At 51.6% G+C, this 17,858-nt stretch overlaps 7 protein-coding genes across 7 annotated transcripts; 3 read left to right on the top strand and 4 right to left on the bottom strand.

The window, feature by feature from the left end:
• Nucleotides 1-49: 49 nt before the first annotated feature.
• On the bottom strand, nt 50-1,636 carry J4E79_000969 (uncharacterized protein; the record flags this gene model as incomplete). The annotated part of the gene is made up of 3 exons (XM_049349880.1): nt 50-1,017; nt 1,073-1,369; nt 1,432-1,636. The coding sequence occupies 3 exons, from the start codon at nt 1,634-1,636 to the stop codon at nt 50-52; spliced, it is 1,470 nt and encodes a 489-aa protein (XP_049215039.1).
• Nucleotides 1,637-7,479: 5,843 nt separating this feature from the next.
• J4E79_000968 (uncharacterized protein) lies at nt 7,480-8,200 on the bottom strand (the record flags this gene model as incomplete). The annotated part of the gene is made up of 2 exons (XM_049349879.1): nt 7,480-8,044; nt 8,124-8,200. The coding sequence occupies 2 exons, from the start codon at nt 8,198-8,200 to the stop codon at nt 7,480-7,482; spliced, it is 642 nt and encodes a 213-aa protein (XP_049215038.1).
• Nucleotides 8,201-9,184: 984 nt separating this feature from the next.
• J4E79_000967 (uncharacterized protein) lies at nt 9,185-10,127 on the top strand (the record flags this gene model as incomplete). The annotated part of the gene is made up of 2 exons (XM_049349878.1): nt 9,185-9,405; nt 9,467-10,127. The coding sequence occupies 2 exons, from the start codon at nt 9,185-9,187 to the stop codon at nt 10,125-10,127; spliced, it is 882 nt and encodes a 293-aa protein (XP_049215037.1).
• Nucleotides 10,128-10,198: 71 nt separating this feature from the next.
• Nucleotides 10,199-11,141, bottom strand: J4E79_000966 (uncharacterized protein; the record flags this gene model as incomplete). Its single annotated transcript, XM_049349877.1, has 2 exons — nt 10,199-11,053; nt 11,127-11,141. 2 exons carry the CDS (start codon nt 11,139-11,141, stop codon nt 10,199-10,201), a joined length of 870 nt encoding a protein of 289 aa, XP_049215036.1.
• Nucleotides 11,142-11,460: 319 nt separating this feature from the next.
• Nucleotides 11,461-12,799, top strand: J4E79_000965 (uncharacterized protein; the record flags this gene model as incomplete). Its single annotated transcript, XM_049349876.1, has 3 exons — nt 11,461-11,557; nt 11,616-12,053; nt 12,111-12,799. The coding sequence occupies 3 exons, from the start codon at nt 11,461-11,463 to the stop codon at nt 12,797-12,799; spliced, it is 1,224 nt and encodes a 407-aa protein (XP_049215035.1).
• Nucleotides 12,800-12,943: 144 nt separating this feature from the next.
• CYS17 (Cysteine synthase 1) lies at nt 12,944-14,133 on the bottom strand (the record flags this gene model as incomplete). The annotated part of the gene is made up of 2 exons (XM_049349875.1): nt 12,944-13,941; nt 13,995-14,133. 2 exons carry the CDS (start codon nt 14,131-14,133, stop codon nt 12,944-12,946), a joined length of 1,137 nt encoding a protein of 378 aa, XP_049215034.1.
• A 262-nt stretch (nt 14,134-14,395) lies between these two features.
• Nucleotides 14,396-17,854, top strand: J4E79_000963 (uncharacterized protein; the record flags this gene model as incomplete). The annotated part of the gene is made up of 2 exons (XM_049349874.1): nt 14,396-16,495; nt 16,547-17,854. 2 exons carry the CDS (start codon nt 14,396-14,398, stop codon nt 17,852-17,854), a joined length of 3,408 nt encoding a protein of 1,135 aa, XP_049215033.1.
• Nucleotides 17,855-17,858: the final 4 nt, after the last annotated feature.

The raw sequence follows: 17,858 nt of genomic DNA, 5'->3' as shown, positions 1-17,858 counted from the left end.
ATCATATTGCGACATTTGTGTCAAGGGTTATACTATCCAATTAATATCGCTACAATGCCCAAACCCTCTGATCACCCCTACTGTCTGACCTCTCAAGCTTGTTCATCCTCCCATACCACAGCCTGAGTGTCGTAGCGATTGCCGCCACCAGGAAACTACATGCAGCACACACGAAGTTGCCTGTCGGGAAGCCTTGACTTCGCTCGTCGTTCATCCAAATCCATTGCGCAATGATCTGACCAATGCCTGCACAGCTGTTGTGCAGTGCGATTGCGAGTGGCAAGGTGAGGAAGCTCGGCGAGTTGCAGGTTACCCAATTCGTCATGGAAGGTGCTGCAGGGAAGGCACCTGCGGCAGCCATACATAGGCAGCCGTAGCGCTGAACATAGGCGTCGGCGGGAAGAAGGCCAGCGGTCAGCCAGCCAGTACCTCCTATGAGTGATGCGATGGTGATATGCCACCCACGAGCGTTGAAGTGGTCCGCAGAGTAAGAGATTGTGATGGCTACGAAGAAGCCCACGACCCATGGTGGGACAGTCAGAAGTTGTGCATGAATGGACTCGTAGCCTAGTCCGGTAACGATAGTGGGCGTAAAGAACGTGAATGACCCCTGAGGAACGACGTCGGCTACATACGCAATGTAGTGTAGCAGCATGCGTGGACTGAAGCAGGTGTCCAAAATCTCTTTCTTGCTAGCATGTTCCTGATTATATCCACCGCCTCGGTCAGCCAGACGATCAATAGCGAATTTCTTTTCGGCGTTGCTGAGCCACTTCGCTCTAGCTGGGTAGTCGGGCAGGAAGAACCACAGAAGGAACGCCGATAGTAGGGTGATAATTCCTTCGATGATGAAGAGCCAGCGGAATCCTTCAAGACCTGCCGCTCCGTTGATATGGCCGACTCCGAATGCGATGGCGCCTCCGAAGGCACCAGCAAGGTTGCAGAACGCGATGACGAGAGCGATGCGAACAGCCCGCTCGTTATAGCGGTACCAGATCGTGATGAAGTAGACAATTCCTTCGATACGTAATCAGCGCAAGTTCATCAACCTCCATGTCTCATTGTAACACACCAGGAAAGAAACCGGCTTCGAAGACTCCGATCAAGAACCTCAAAGCGATGATCGTAGCACTGTTCTGTACACCCGCAAACCCAATCGTTAAGGCTCCCCAAGCGAAAAGAAGGATGCCGAGCCATCTAGAAGGTCGGATGTAGTGCTTCATGACGAAGTTGCTTGGTACTTCGAACACGGCATACGCGACGGAGAAGAGAGTGACGGTCAGAGCGTAGCCGTGAGGCGTCAGGCCCGTATTACTGAGCATGTCGTCGCCTGTCTCTGTGTTGAGCACGCGAGCATTGCCAATGTTTCCTATTATCAATTTTAGCGATTGACGCGGGTGCTGAGATGGTACGAGATGATGAGGACCATACCCCTATCAAGAAAATTCAAGAGATATACCCAGCAACACAGAGGTAGAACGCGTAGGTCTAGTTGCCGGTTGAGTTTCTTGTTGTACTTTTCGTCATAGACGTCTATCTCCCCGTGCTCTTGTAGCGTCTCATCATGGTTTTTGACCGTGTCGATGTCGACATCTTCGAGGTGTTCCTGCTTCTCGGGTTCTATAGGCTTGTCCATGGTGATATTCTCGTATACGATAGCTGAGCAACTCTAGGTAGTCTATTGTGAGCGAAGGTTCTTGCACCTTCCGTATAGCTTTGGTCAATGGTTATATAGTTCAGAATATCCATCTTACTTCGTTATCCCACAGCGGAACAACGCATCCGGATATACCAGTTGCGGCTTTACCCCAGATGTGCGGGGTAGAAGCCCACATCTTCGCGCTGCATATTCCCTACCACGGAGATGATCCGCGATCCATCCGCTGTGGAACGAGAATGTCGGTGTTGTCGCCGATGGTATTGTTCGTTGGGGTGCGGAACCAGTTTGGCCACCGAAAAGCCCAGGAAGCTACCCATGTACGTCATCAAGATCATTCACGTGCATCTACGAGCTTCTTAAGGTCATCTCTGCATGCGTTCGTTGATAGAAGTAACGTGCCCTGATTCTTGGTGAAGATGAGACAATGTGGGTGCATCCAGTCAAGATGAGGCCTCAAAATACCTAGGTAGCCTCGGAGAGCGCGCACTGAGCACGGGCCTGCTTCCAATTGGATCCAATTTACCCATACGTCATCTCGCTTCACATGAATCTGAGAAGGCCCGGGGTCATCTACCGTGAACTCTCGTCACCATTACTCCTGTTCTCCTACGTTCCTGGCGCGCAACATTAATCCGAATCGTTATCGGTCAATCTATCTAATATGATAATGGAAAGAACCATAACGAGTAGACCTATAGCAACAGTAATCTGTAACGTAAAGGCAACCCAGACCATAGTGATTGCGCTGACTCCGATATCCGTTCGGATATTCCCGTAGTTGGCTGACTCTGCCATTGCAGCTGCACCCACAGATCCCACATGCTGCCACAAACTCGCGATAAGTAGCTGCACTGCAGCAACAAAACTCGCTGCGAGCGCAACTTGTGAGACGGGACGCGACGGAAAGGGTCTTACATCTACGTCAGACCCCGTTCGTTCATCTCGCTCTTCGTGCCACCCCGGAAATGTTGCGAGAAGCAATATAGTGACAAATGCGAGGACTACAGCAATGAATAGAAGACCGGAGAAGAGAACTTCGTTTTTGAACTTTGCAGCAGCTCCTATCAAGTTCAGCGGGTCATTTTCGTACCCAATTTGCTGCGCCAGACCATTATGGTCGGAGCTACAAAGCCAGACGATACCACGTTGGCGCACGCACATCCCAAAGTAGCCCGCTCGGACTTCAAGCTCGGCGGATCCTTTCAGGCCATTCAATGTGTCAAGCAACACATCATGACCTTCAGTAGTGCGTTTCGAAGTCGAGTTCGTATACGATAAACCGAGGACGTAGATGTTTGTCATGGTCGAATAGCTTGCGCACCCAGCCAGAGATATTGCTATGGATACAGTAAGTATGATACTAATCCATGAACTTCAGATCAGTAGCTTACAATTCAGTACAATCACGACAGTCAGCAGAATCATCAACATATGATGATAGCCGAAGAACGGAATTAGTCCTGTTGACATGGTCAGTTTAGACATAGAACTATATTTTAAATTGACTGACTTTGAAAAGACACTGCAAAGCGTAGGTTCGCCATCGCTACCTCGGTATTCAAGAATCACGCGCTTAGAGCTGATTCACAACACGCATCTGAAGTATGGAATATCTGGCTTTCAAGCTGATATTAGTTCTTTCATACAGTATATGCCGATGTGCAGGTTCCAATTGATGTGGTGTAAATTTCCTTGCGGGAAGTGCGGCTCTCGACTGGTTTTTAAGCCGCCCCGCAGACGTTTTGGCGTATGTGTGATACGTCGCATGCATGTAGCTGCACGCACACTGCACGACTGTGCCACCAGGCGCTTACCTCGATACTGGACAGCCCGACGGGCTTACCTCCGGCCTCGCATCAGTGATACAACCACAAACTCAACCTGCATCCATACAGAACGCCTACCTATACTTCTTCAGCCGCACCTGAAACTAACAGCTACGAACCACAATACAACAATGGGCATACAACGTCTTTCTTATTGATGCGCGGAAACGCAGAACACAAACCCTGGACACATTAGCGAGCGCCAAACAAGAAAATTGCAGGGGTCAACATTGCCTTGCCGGTGAACACGAGCGTGAGTCGTAGGCGCAGAGATGGAGGACGACCAACAAGCAACATGTGGTCATGAAAGGAGTTCGGAAGACAGTGTATACAGTCCAAAAGATTCACCGGGTTACACGCGAGACGATGGGCCAGCATTTGAGGATTTGCAGCAGGACAATGGCCAAAATGACGCTCACCCACGAGCAGACTACAAGACCAAGGACGGATCGATTGACGATTCCAGTTCTGGAAACTCTAGAACTCCAAGTGCAGATTACCGCGGTAAGATCTTGACGAGTTCCGCACCATCTCTCATCCTTCAACAACAGGCAAGACCCCGCACATCACTAGATGATCTACAGACCCGCCACCCGAGACGATTACCGTCAGAGTGCCGGACAAACAGCGCAAGCGCAATCACTCTACCCTCATCTCGTTCATCTTCAATAGATCAGCCGCCCATCCGAGATCTATGTCGGACTAGCGAACCCAAGTCCGTGGAACGATCAACAGTGCGACCAGAACGGGCAGCTTCTTCTGGGGGGATGCGCGAACGTGGGAGAGCAAAGTTCCGAGCAGATGCAGTCTCCGAAGAAGAAGCGATAAAAAGAGAAGAATCTCCGAAAGTGAAGGACAGCAACGCGAGGGATCAATTCCAGCAATCGCGTTCACCAGAGCGTGAACCAATCAGGCAGCGACCCGAAGGCGATGCACCGCGACGACCAGAGCTGAGCAAGCTCTGGAAAGCAGTCTTAATAGCATTGGAGTCAAGCGGGAAACTCCGACAAAAACCAAAGCAGCAACAACAGGAGGTGCAACAGGCGACGAACAACAATGAGGCAGAGATCTATCGCATGGGTCTGCTCACATCTGCCAACCGCTTTTCGAATCTACATCATGCTAGTGCCGTAACTACACGGCACATTTGGAGTTCACACATCATGTTATATGATATACTTGAGACACAGCAGCCTAGTGCCTCTACTCTCCAAGCTCTCTGGCCTGATGCACACTCGCGTTCGGCACCGACATATGAGGACTTCCGGAATACGTTAAGGCGTACTCCAGCTCGGTGTCATCTCAGAATGATCTTTGTGGAAGATCTAAATCCTTCATTGATTGATTACCTGGGTGCCACCTTCCAAATTCCACCAGGTGTGTTCGAAAAACATTTGGATGGGTCCGGCTTTGCAGGCGAATCATTCGATGACAAGAAGCCAGCGCGGTGGTTGAATCACTCCTCTAGTCCTGATTGTTCTTCGCTGACCTGGTTCCGGCCTGTAATTCCTTTACTTCCTGTGGCTTCAAACTTCCGCAGTCAGCTGCTCAGCAATCTACGTCCGAAAGTCAATTGCATGCTTGAAGGCTGTGGGAAGGTTCATAAGTTGCAAACAACTGCTAATATCTTGCGTCGCAACGTGAAATTGTGCCCAAGTCCCGGAGCTTATGTGAAGGGCTCTGACACCGAGTACCCTATTGCATGGGAAGAGAGGGTAACAATATTTACAAGGCGGATTGACGGCTGTAAATTTGGTATGCGAAGGGAATTTCCCAAATGACTCCAAAACTAGTTGCAAATATTCTGACGATGCCAGCTATTGTGCTACTAGATCCGCTGCCCTTCACTAGGGTTGGGTGGAGTACCGATCAAGACCAGCAGAAGGATGTCGCTCGTTCCAAACTCAAGATAGTACGTGACAATGCTCCGAACACGGAGGAACCTCAGAGCCATCGCATTGAGAGCTGGGCTGCGCAACAACGCCCGCTTTCTACTGCAGCTGCGCATCCAGAATCGGCAAGATCTTCGCTCGCATCAAATGTAAATCTTGCAGCGGATGATCCGCTACCACATGCTCGTTCACCCGATACCCATCCCTGTAAGTATGAGAATTCTCTGGAGCATACATGTTTTCGCAACGCCGCACAGAGAGCGTATGAGAGACTTCCAATTCGTACCTCTCACGTAAATCTTGTTGGCAATCAGTCGTTCCACAGAAGCATCGACTTTAAGGTCGCACATGTAGACGTCAGGAAACTTTACCGTGATCACGCCCAGTTGATTCACCCAGAAAGACTAACAGTTTGTTAGTCGTCCCAGCAAAAAAGCCTGCGGGTGTAACATTTCTGCACTCATCGGCGGAAGCTAAGATGAGCCGTGCACATGTCACGGGCGCTACAATTGACGCTGTAGGAGCGATATCATCAGCTCGACAGCGGAATACGAGATTCGCCATCGAACGGAAGTCAAGCCGGAACCGCAAAAGTGGCATCTCACCGACTAGAACCACACACAACACAGCAGACAAAATCGATCTGAATCGGGCAAGGAGTAACCATTCCGAGCACCGAGCCCACGATTATGACCGGGTAATTCCATATTATCCTATCAAAGCTGGATCCTCATCTTCCGCGATGCTCGGCGACACATTCACCACGCTTGATATGCCATCGCACATCGAACGCCTCCATATACCCTTCTCCGTAATAGGCGAGTTTCAAGCTGCTTTGCAGCCGACAGGAAAAGGCAAGGAAACGATACACGGTAAGCGTCTCTGTACGATACGCATGAGAGACATACACTGACCTCGTGATTCTACTATTAGATCCACTCCAGATACTGTTCAGAATCATTCACGATGATTGTCATAATCTGACTGATGTCATACGCGATTCATTGCATTGTATACGCCAAGACACGCTGGATGAAGATGTCATGCAACAGCGGGTTACATACTGGAGAAAGCTGCTTCATCGCTTCAATTCTAGCCTTGCGGATGTGGATCAGCAACTGCGGTCCTTGATACACTTTCAGAACGATAAGGAACTTTTCTACCTTGGCGGCAATCAACGAACCGAATTACCATCGGAAAGACTCGCAAGAGACACGAGTCAAACCTTGAGGAACTGCCTCAATCTCGTCGAGAGATCTTCCACAGCATTGCTTACCGAAATGCAAATAGTTGACAGCCGACGAAGCATCGCGGAAGCTGAGAGCGTGTCCAAACTCACCGAGCTAGCATTCGTCTTTATTCCGCTGTCCTTTGTCGCAAGCCTGTTCAGTATGCAAGTCAAGGAACTGAGCGACGGAGTGCCACTTTACGTCTTCACGCTCGCTGCCATGGCCACTGTCTTTGTAGCTTACGCTATGCGCCTCAGTATTCGCAGCTCCCGCCTCATCGAATATAAGACCCAGATCTTAAGTCAAATTCACGCTGAATCGCACGTCCCGCACAATCAGCCAATACCAACACGCATAGTTTTAGGATGGTTGCACAACACTATCAGCAGGTTTCTATCGGGAACATCTACGAAGGTCTTCGCTATTGTCTTCCCGTTTGTGCTCGTGGGAGCGCTCATAGCTACTCTTCTTAGCCCTATCGTACTGCTTTGGCTACGTGGGATTGACAGAGGCTTTACCATTGTGATAACTCTTCTTTTAGTCTCTTCGAACGCGATACTTTTCATCCCACTCGCGAAATTTGGGTACCGATCGCTTGGCACTAGTCCGATGAACATGATCCGTGACATTCGAAGGTGGCGTAGAGAGAGTCAAAAGAGAAGAGCCAAGTCAAAGAAAAAAAGAAGATATCCAGATCCAGAAGCTCAAGCTCGATCAGGAATTAGTGGTAGTAGCGAGCGCGTCAGAGAACACGGTTCCAGATCTTCGGAAAACAACTTGAGCCATGCTACCAGTAGAGCGTGAGACTCATCTGGCTACTAGTTCATGATAGATATGCGGGCTGTTGAACTCAGTCTACGATCGATAGCCCATCACTCAACGAGAAACGTTCCATAAACATGCAACTCATCCCTCGTCCTCCATCTTCCTGCTACGAATATCTTTTCACCCTCCCAGACGTGCACACCCAGCTCCTTCAGACCACTCTTGTCCATCACACGCCGACTCGCCGGGTTCTCAGAGTTGACAATCGCTCGTAGAAAGACTTTGTTGTATGGCTCCCAGAAAGATCTTTCTTTTTTGCAAGCTTCGATGAGTACTTTTACCGCACTCGTTGCGTGACCCTTACCCCAAGCAGAGGGTAGATAGCTATAACCAAGTTCGACGGTGAGACATTCCCTTTCAAATGAGGAAGGAGGCAGAATGTCAGATCTCAAGGTGAGACTCCGATCGCCGAGAGATTTTACACCGATATGACCAATGAAGCGAGTTGGAATCGAGTCTTTGTCTGCGCTCTCGTGTCCGGGAGACAAGAGTAACTCGTGTACGGCATAGGATACTCGGTAAGACTTGGTTTCGCCTTCGCTGACCGTGACTGGCAGGGCGTATTTGGTGAACCTTTCGGTGTCTTCGGCGGTTTTGGCGATCCCGTCAATACTAAGCGGAATTAGTTCAGTCCTGGTGTACATGATACACAATATATGGTTGGCTGATAACAGAAGACGGGATGACCTACCTCCAAAATGCGGCCTTCTCGTCACTGCGTAGTTGGTGTAGCCACTCGAATTCTTGGCTTCCTCTCTCTGCTGCCATGATCCGCGTCAATTTTAGCTGCGGTGTGAAGATTGTGTGATCCATATTTGTCAAATGCTGTGAGAGTAGGTTTCTAGTTCTCACAGGGCGTTCCTTATCAACCTTTATATTACTCTCTGGTCAGCCTCTGGAGGCTGATATACATCGGAATAGACTAGACGAAAGGTCCAATCGGCGTTCCTTAAGCTCGGTAATCACTGAATAAGGATTAGCGTAAGACCTCAGCTGTCCACGGCTGGACTAGTCATTCCGATGCTTCGTGACTCTTATGTCTGCACACCTCTGGGTAGAGGGCCTTGTTCCAGGCCCCAATGAGAATCGGCCGCGCGGAGTGCTGACACCCAACTACAGATATCTTTATCGCGGCTGTTCCGGGATCACACCCAGTCGTGCGAATCAGACGGCTTTGCGCCTCGACACCAAACTTCATGAAGCTAGGCAACGGTATGCTCATTGTATATTCCAGCATACAAACATGCAACGATGAGTCAGTCGCTGACATGGTCGGCTTTGCTTACTGTCAAGCTTAACGCGAACATGCCGTGGCTACATGCAGAACCCCGTACAGCATATAGCGCTTTATTCTAGATGTGTTCTGATAGCGGTGGGTATATCCCGTACTCGATCATTAACTGGGTATTGGATGCTCGAGCTCAAAATGAGTGAAGCCTTTTTCATATTATTGCTTCTTTGCCGTGGATGAAGCCTTGGACTTGTCGTGCGTTGTCGGCTTTCGTCGCGGTCTCTTCGTTTGGCTCCTGCCTCGCTGCCTCCCGTATGGCTTAGTTGGGATAGCCTAGGATGATCTCAAGATAAGAGGACATGTGTTTACCAGCTGGTTAGATGTGACGGCACATGAATGTCTTGACGCGAGAAGACAGCAAAGGTGTGGGATTCTAGCGCCACTCATGTCTTGGCATTCCCGAATCGCCGACCGAACTTTTGGCACTGTCGCGACGAACACCTACATCCGCATCAGCACCAATGGCACACCCACGATCGCTACTAGCTCCTCTGAGCAGACTCACTATATCATCCATTGCCGCCTCGAGATCAGAAGTCCCGCGCTTCGCTTCAATACCGCACCAGACGATACGATGCGCAACCACAAAAGCCCAACCCAAGAAAAAGAAGAAGGCGCGGAACACGTTCTTGCAACATGACTTGAAGAAGGCAGAGAAATTCTCCCTGATCGATGCAATGCAGTACGTTCTATCTGGATCATGTACAAGGAAGTGCGAAGATCGAGGGCTGACGGTGGAACAGATATATCCGCGCCTTTGAAGTAGGCCGCAACCCGTCTTCCTCCAAATACGAACTACATGTACGCCTACGCACACTCAAGAACGGACCCGTCATACGAAACCGATTACGACTCCCGCACCCTGTCAAGACCGATATACGAATTTGCGTCATCGCCGCCCCCGACTCGAAACCCGCTGCTGAAGCACGAGCAGCTGGTGCTACGCTTGTAGGCGAGGACGAGGTCTTCAACCAGATTAAAGAGGGCAAGATCGATTTCGAGAGGTGTATCTGCCACATTGATAGTCTGCAGAAGATGAACAAGGCGGGGTTGGGAAGGCTGCTAGGTCCCAAAGGCTTGATGCCGAGCACAAAAGCAGGAACGGTCGTTACGAACGTGGGCGTCACTGTCCGAAATATGACTGGTGGTAGCGAGTACAGAGAACGTCTGGGTGTAATTCGTATGGCAGTTGGACAACTAGGGTTCACGCCAGAGGAGATGCAGAACAATATCAAGGGATTCATGGATGCGATAAAGAAGGAAATGGCGCAAATGAGCGATCGTATCACCAAGGAGATTCACGAGGTGGTGCTTAGCTCGACGAACGCACCAGGTTTCACGTTGAGCGGGGACTTTAAAGGACCGGACTCCATATCACCAAAGGAGTTGAGTGGGCCTTTGTAAATGTAGTTTTCTGGGGTGTATGACCAATGTACCATACCGAACGCCGTCGCTATGCTGGACAATATCGTCTCTTATGATGACTTGAGTGTTTTGAGGACCTTGACTGCCTCAGCAGATTCCTCCATGTCCGCGTATATCTTCATGATTTTCATCACGCGACCAGCGTCAGACTTATTAGCAGTCTTGGCCTGCTGCAGTGCAGTACTCAAGTCCATCAACAACGTACTCCGCACCTTTGCTATCCTGGCCGCCTGGGCTGCCACGAATGGATGCTCACCCAGCTCTTTCTGCAATCCTAGCACCAACCGATAGTGTACAACATTCCGTCTCAACTTGGCGACCGACACGCCGTAACCCTCTTCTTCCTCGTCTTCATCTTCCTCGTCCTCGCTATCCGAGACCTCTTCTCCGAGGATGATCGTCTCGTGCCCCGCCGTCTCAATCAGAAGTTCAGCCTCCAACTCTTTGAGTCTAGCGTCGTAGTCGACCAGCCGCCTCCCCAAGTCGATCTTGGCCCTAACGTCTCTCCTCTCTTGTAGCAGCTCCCCGACTTCCTCTTCTCTCTTCCCCACCACACCGGCCAGGCCGTCAACTTCCTTCCTGAAGCCCAGCAGTCCGACTCGCACCTCTTCTACCTTTTCTTCGCCGCCGTGTAGACTGTTTCCCAAATTGAGGAAGTCTTGGTAGTTGCTGTTGACGAGGTCTAACAGCTCCTTTGAGAGAAGCTGCGATCGCGACCGCAGTTCCGAACGCAGGTCTTCGAGCGTTTGGTGTCGGTTGTGGAGCGTAGAGAGATATGTTGCCGGTGAGAAGTTCGGGGCGAGGAAGTCTGATCGGCGTAAGGGCGTCGCGAAGGGAAGGGTGGAGAGATTGTCTTCGTCGTCATTGTCGTTGTCGCTGGATGCGGAACGCGAGTCGTCGCCGAACTGGAGGACGTGGGTTAGTCGCAAACTCGCGTCATCTCGCGCAAGATAAGGAAAGGCTCTTGGGGTTACGCACATAGAAGCGGCTCATAGTTGTTGTCTCAGCTCCATGTGGAGGGTCCTGCGAGAGGCTGTGCGTGTTGCCAGAAGTCCAAATAGAGCTATCGATAAGGTTGGGAGCATCGGAAATGAACCGAGGCCTCGGAACTCGACACGCATCTCATGGTTTGTAATGCACGCCATCTAGCGGCGTGGGGCAAAGCAAAGCGAAGACGTCAGTCGCCTTGCCTTCAGTAGCATTTACCCTTGATCTTGTATCTGAGTTCCCCTAGAGTCTCAATACTACCAATTCTAATCTTTCTTTCTCAGCATAGTGTGCAAGGCCAAGAGACGTCATAGTATACCAGACGATGCCACCGCAACCTGAGCTTCCCGAGCCAGCGCATCCAGAAGTAGATTCGATGCTGAGCCGCCGATTTGGAAAAGAGGTGGCCAACTACTTCTCTGGTACCTAGATAACCCACCTATACCCTTTCTGCAGCCCGTTTCTGACATGATTATGCAGGCTCCCCACTCAATCGCGTGGGCTTCCTGCGTCCCGACCACCAATTCCTCTCCTCGGCACTCAATCATCCCAGCACAACCTTCTTGCTATTCAACAAACTCGAACCCCTTACGAAGTCCGGTTCTGAGCTTGCCCGCTGCACCTTTGCCGACGTAAAATCAATCATCGGCGAGAACCCATTCGAGAAGTCAGAGGAAGAAGTGATTGCGCAGTACAACTCGAGTTTATACGTTCCCCAGGTAATCTTCTTGGGCCTGGACGAGCGGAAAGATGGATTCAAGTACAAGGAGCATTACAAAGGGCAACCATGGTTCGCCGTCGATGTCACGCCCAAGGAGAGTGTGAAGGAGAAGGCAGAAGAACTGCTGGAGCGAATGACAAGCACGGGCTTGGAGTTTAGTAAGGGTAGAATGAACCTGAGTCTGCAGGCTGAGGAAGGTGCGTTACCGTTGATCCATCTTGACTAGTCTGGGATCCTTGTCTAACACTCCACAGCGGCCATCTATGCGGAAGCCCGACATCTCCTCGATTGGAACGAACGAAACCCTTTCTGCGCTTCTTGCGGTTACAAGACTCTCTCTGTCAATGCCGGGTTCAAGCGCACTTGCCCACCCAAAGACATCGCGTCCGAAGTCAACCAAGGTGAACGCCCACCCTGCGCGACCCGAACCGGTATTTCGAACTTGTGCTTTCCTAGAACAGACCCCACAGTCATCATGGCGGTCGTATCTGCCGACGTCACAAAGATCCTACTAGGGCGCCAGAAGCGCTGGCCTGCCCACTTCTACTCCACACTAGCTGGTTTCCTCGAACCTGCTGAGAGTGTCGAAGAAGCCGTACGTCGCGAGGTCTGGGAAGAATCTGGTATCCATCTCGGTCGCGTTGTTATCCACAGCACTCAGCCATGGCCTTACCCTGCCAATCTCATGATTGGCGCAATTGGGCAGGCTATTCCAGATGGAGAAACAATTCACCTCGGGCATGACGCTGAGCTGGAAGATGCGAAATGGTTCACAGCAGACGAAATCAGAGAGGCGCTTCGCATTGGTACTAGTGGACTTGGAGATGACGCTGGGCCAGAGTACAAGGAGGGTGGACTGAGATTGCCGCCGAAGACTGCCATTGCAAATCAACTGATAACGGCTGTAGCTAATGGATTTGCAAGCGGGAGCCCCATGATTTAGATGCCCAGGCTCAGCTATAGATAGACGTTCTAGGGGGTACGTTTCGTACAGTGTAGTTGTAGTACAATATAGAGGGGATAATCACGCAGACGCGTGTTATGTTGAACATTCATGTTATTGCATTGTGTATATGTTTCTGGTCTTCTACTCCAGTACGATGTATCGGCGCAACCGCTCAGGTATCGCATCATACAGCTTCTTCTGCTCCAGCCACTTCTTTGAGAAGAGGCGATCAGCATATCTGTATGCGCCATCGCACAGCAAAGTGACGACAGTTGATCCCTTGCCCATCTTCTCTGCCACCTCCTTGGCTGCCACGACGTTGAGGCACGAACTTGCGCCTAGGTATAGACCCTCCTCGTCCAGACATCTGTATACCATCTCAATGGTTTTCTCGTCGCTAATGTGTACTGAGCCGTCCAAAAGGTCGATATCAGGTTTCAGGTTCTCTGTTACGCGACCCTGGCCAATGCCCTCGGTTATCGAACCACCAGCTCGTTCCTGAAGCTTGCCGCCACTCTGGATGTAGGAGTGCAGTACCGAACCTGGAGGGTCAGCTAGGAAGCTCTTGACCCTTCCGCCACTCTTCTCCTTTAGGTACCGCGTCACGCCCGCAAGCGAGCCTCCAGTGCCGGTGGCGCAGGTAAAAGCGTCGAGCTTTCCACCTGTCTGATGCCAGATCTCGGGCCCGGTAGTCTCAATATGCGCCTGCCTGTTCGCCACATTGTCAAACTGATTTGTCCAAACCGCGTTCTCTAATCTATCCGCATGTCGCTTCGCCTGGTGGTTGTAGTTCTCCGGGTTGTCAAACGCCACTGCTGGTACCGGGTATACCTCCGCACCGAGTAAGCGCAACAAATCAATCTTTCCTTGCGATTGCGTGTTGGGCATGTAGATTACCAATCGGTATCCTTTTGAGCGACAGACGTGTGCGAGGCCAATACCAGTGTTTCCAGCGGTGCCTTCGATGACAGTACCGCCAGGCTTCAAGAGGCCCTGGCGCTCGGCGTTTTCGACGACGAAGAGGGCGGCGCGATCCTTGACAGAGCCACCGGGGTTTTGGAATTCGGCCTTTCCGAGGACATTGCAGCCGGTCTCTTCGGAGAGGCGCTTGAGGCGGATGAGAGGAGTTTTACCGATCGCTGTACCGACGGGTCAGTATAGATTCTCTGGGTATGCTTGTCAAGTACGGTACCATCTAGGAAACCCCGCTGTCCAATGCCTTGGGCTTGCGAAATGTTGATGGCGGTCTGTTGTGCAGCCTCTATTTGACTGAGGCTTTCAGCATTCCGCCATGCCGTAGCGGCGAAACTCCGCGCTGCTGTCCTGAACATTGTTGCTTTAGAGAAAGAGGCAAACAAGTCAGCATGGGAAAGTTGGAGTACTAAAGATTCACGATGATGCCATTCGGCTGATCGGCGAATCAACGCGCTCTCGCCCGATGTCGCAACTGCAGGACCCCTGTCGTCCTGAGACCCCTGCAGCCACGAGTTGTTGCCGCGTGGGGTCACGGTAAACACTCGAACAACAACACCGACGCCCGCATTTGCATGTCAAGACCTCGCGACACGGCACGCAACTAACGACCTCGTCAACATGGTCGGCCGCACATCGACGCGTGCACCGCGAACATCGGCCTCTTCGGCGACACGCACCACCAAGTCCACACGCGCATCGTCCACCAGGCAGTCCTCGAACGCAGTCGAAATCCCCGATGAGGGCCCCGTCACCTCCCTCCGAACGAAGATCGGCCAGGTTTTCAGCGATGCGCAAAGGACGACTGCGACACAAAGGAAACTCATCGTAAACCTCAGAAAGATACAGGAAGCATGCTGCTTCGAGCCACCAGACACCGGCAAGGGCGGGAAGAAGTCCAAGGGCGAGGAGCAGGAAGACTTCGATGAAGAGGAATTCAACACCGAGGTAGTGCGATGCGTCCTGAGGATCATGGCCGTCAAGAAGAGCGAACCGGTCGGCGACAGGGTGATTCGATTCTTGGGCCTATTCCTGAAGCATGCCTCTGAGAAAGACCAAACCATATTCGCTGCCGAGTCGGAAGAAGAAGCCACAGCATTCCACGAAACGCCCAGCAGTCGGCTGACCTCAAACATCCTCACCACCGTTCTCGCCCTCCTAACGGCAAAGGACAAGACGGTCCGTTTCCGAGCCACACAAACGGTCGCGCACATCGTAAACAGCCTCACAACCATCGACGACGATATATTTGACCTAATAAGATTGGGTTTCTTGAAGCGTCTGCGAGACAAAGAGCCAACAGTGCGCGTGCAGGCCATCCTGGGCTTGGGTCGTCTGGCCGGTAATGATGATGAAGAGCAAGACGACGAGGATAGCGACGATGAGGCCGCTGGCGGTATCCTCGACAAGCTTCTGGACATTATGATTAACGATCCGAGTGCCGAAGTGCGACGCGCTGTTCTGCTAAACCTACCGTTGTGGCCATCCACCCTCCGTTACATCCTGGAGCGAGCTCGAGACATGGATGCTACCACTCGCCGATTAGTCTACGGCAAAATCCTACCTGCGCTAGGAGACTTCCGTCATATGTCTCTTGTCGAGCGTGAGAAGCTCATCCGATGGGGTCTCCGCGATCGAGACGACCTTGTCCGCAAGGCTGCTGCCATCCTGTTCCGTGAACGCTGGCTCGAGGACTGTGCCTCTGGGCGCGATACCCGACCAGAAGACGAGAAGAAGCCAGGAGATGTCGCTCCGCCAAATCTAGAAGCACTTTGCGAGCTTCTTGAGCGTATCGATGTCACCAGATCTGGGGAAGAAGAGGGCATGGCTCACGAAGCGATGCGTCAGTTTTGGGACGGCCGGCCAGACTACCGCAAGGAAATCACATTCGATCATGAATTCTGGAACAACCTCGATGCACAGACAGCCTTTATTGCCCGCACACTGAACGATTACAGTCACAGCACTGATGACGAGAGAGTGCGAAGCATGATCGAGGACAAGATGCCAGAAGTCACCATGTTTGCTTTCGTCCTACAGAGAGAGCTCAACTCTCTGATGGAATTGGTGGACAAGGTTGCTGTCCTGGAAGAGAACGACCCAGAGACCGAAGAAGCGCAAGAAGACGTCGAGGAGCAAGACTTCATTGTTCAGCAACTGCTCCACATCGCTCACACCCTTGACTATACAGACGAGATGGGGCGTAGGCAAATGTACAACATCATGCGTGAAGCCATTGCCAAGGCTCAGCTGCCGGAAGAGTGTACTAAGCTCGCCATCGAGGTGTTGCGCAAGGTCTGTGGAGCCCGTGGCGAATCAGACTTCTGTGCTCTCATCGTAGAGGCCATTGCGGACGTCCGCGACTCTTTACTGGATTCCGACGACGCTACAGTCACTGGCGAGGACGCTGAAGAGAGCTTCCATTCTGCGCAATCTGATGCCGAAGGGGATGCACCGTTGATCAAGCCCAAGACCGCAAAGGCTTCCGAGAATCTCTCCGAGGAAGAGAAAGAAGAGCGACAGATCCGCGAAGTTATGGTGTACTCAAAGTGTCTGCATATTGCTCAATGCACACTTCAGAACGTGGAAGGCGATCTGGAGTCAGACACATCACTCACCAGCATCCTTAACACACTCATCATCCCTGCTGTTCAAGCTCATCAGGCCATGATACGAGAGCGTGGTGTCATCTGCTTGGGTCTGGCAGCCCTCCTTAGCAAGGTAAGTCAATCAGTTTATTCCCACCCATGAACTTTTACTAACAAGAAGCAGGACCTCGCTGATAACAACCTCGATCTCTTCTTCCACTGTTTCATGAAGGGCCACGATGCCCTCAAAGAGATCGTCATTCAGGTTCTGACAGATGTAATCATCACACATCCTCAGCTTCTCACACCTACGATACCAGACCCAGATGCCTCGACCGAAGATGCAGAGCCCATCACAAACCCACGAATCCGCCCCGTTACCAAGATCTTGCTCAAGGCTTTCAGTTCGGATAATAAGCGCATTGGCCTGATCTCTTGCACCGCAGCCTCCAAACTTCTCCTCCTGGGTATTCTACCTCCTCTATCGACGACCGATGTCCTTAAAGCCTTCGCCCTGACGTACTTTGACCCTGAGACGGCGTCGAATCCCGCTCTGAGGCAAGCACTCAGCTACTTCTTGCCCGTGTACTGTCACTCCAAGCTCAAGAACGCAAAGCTGATGGGTGAGATTGCTGTGCCAGTAGTCTCAAAACTACTCATCATGCGCGACGACAACGTTGAGGACGAAGATGTAGACGAGATGGTGGGCTGGCCTGTCATCACTGCCCATCTTGCCGAATGGACCGATGGACGCAAGGTCGTAGGCGCAACCGAACTTGGTCTCGACGGAAAGACAAGCACCATTGCCGAAGCTGAAGAACCGCACATCCAGCTCGCGATCGACATTTTGGAACGCGCATTGACAGGTACATGCTCAAAGGACGAGCGAAAGCCTTTACTCTCGCTATTGGGCAAACTGTTCATCGCGCCTTCTGGCCCAATTCCCAAAGGAGAAGAGGGCGAACTCAACGAGGAAACCTTCCGCACTTTACACGAGCTAGTGTCTGAGGCTGCAGAAGGAAAGATCGGCACTGACGCTACTCAACGCAACGCACTGATCAAGTTGGAAGCTACGCTAACTAAGCGACTCGGCGAGACTACACAAGTGCAAGACACTGATGTAGAGCGCACAGCCACACCCGAAACGACTGCTGCTGCCGACGCAACGGAAGTCAACGAGGAGGAGACAGAGGGCGATGCTACTGAAGTCTCTGCATCGCGGAGTCAGAGGAAGTCTAATGTGACGCAGGTCGACGACGAAGAAGAGGAGGAAGAGGAAGAGGATGAAGACACTATGCTAGCGGGTATGCAGGGTGAGGGCACGCGTATGCCTCTTGAGGATGAGGATGAAGAGGAGGAAGAAGACGATGCCGAGTCTGAGGCTGGACACAGCACATTGACAGTTGGCAGGGATGACAGGAGACGGACACAAGTGACCGAAGATGACATCATGGAGAGCTTGTTGCAGAGCGAGATGGATCACTCTGCGTAGTCTC

The sequence above is a fragment of the Alternaria viburni genome (assembly GCF_023758015.1).
Source record: "Alternaria viburni strain BMP 2772 chromosome Unknown scaffold_2, whole genome shotgun sequence".
Lineage (NCBI taxonomy): Eukaryota > Fungi > Ascomycota > Dothideomycetes > Pleosporales > Pleosporaceae > Alternaria > Alternaria viburni.
Note: the sequence above shows the minus strand (reverse complement) of the source record. Positions and strands in the feature narration are given on the sequence as shown.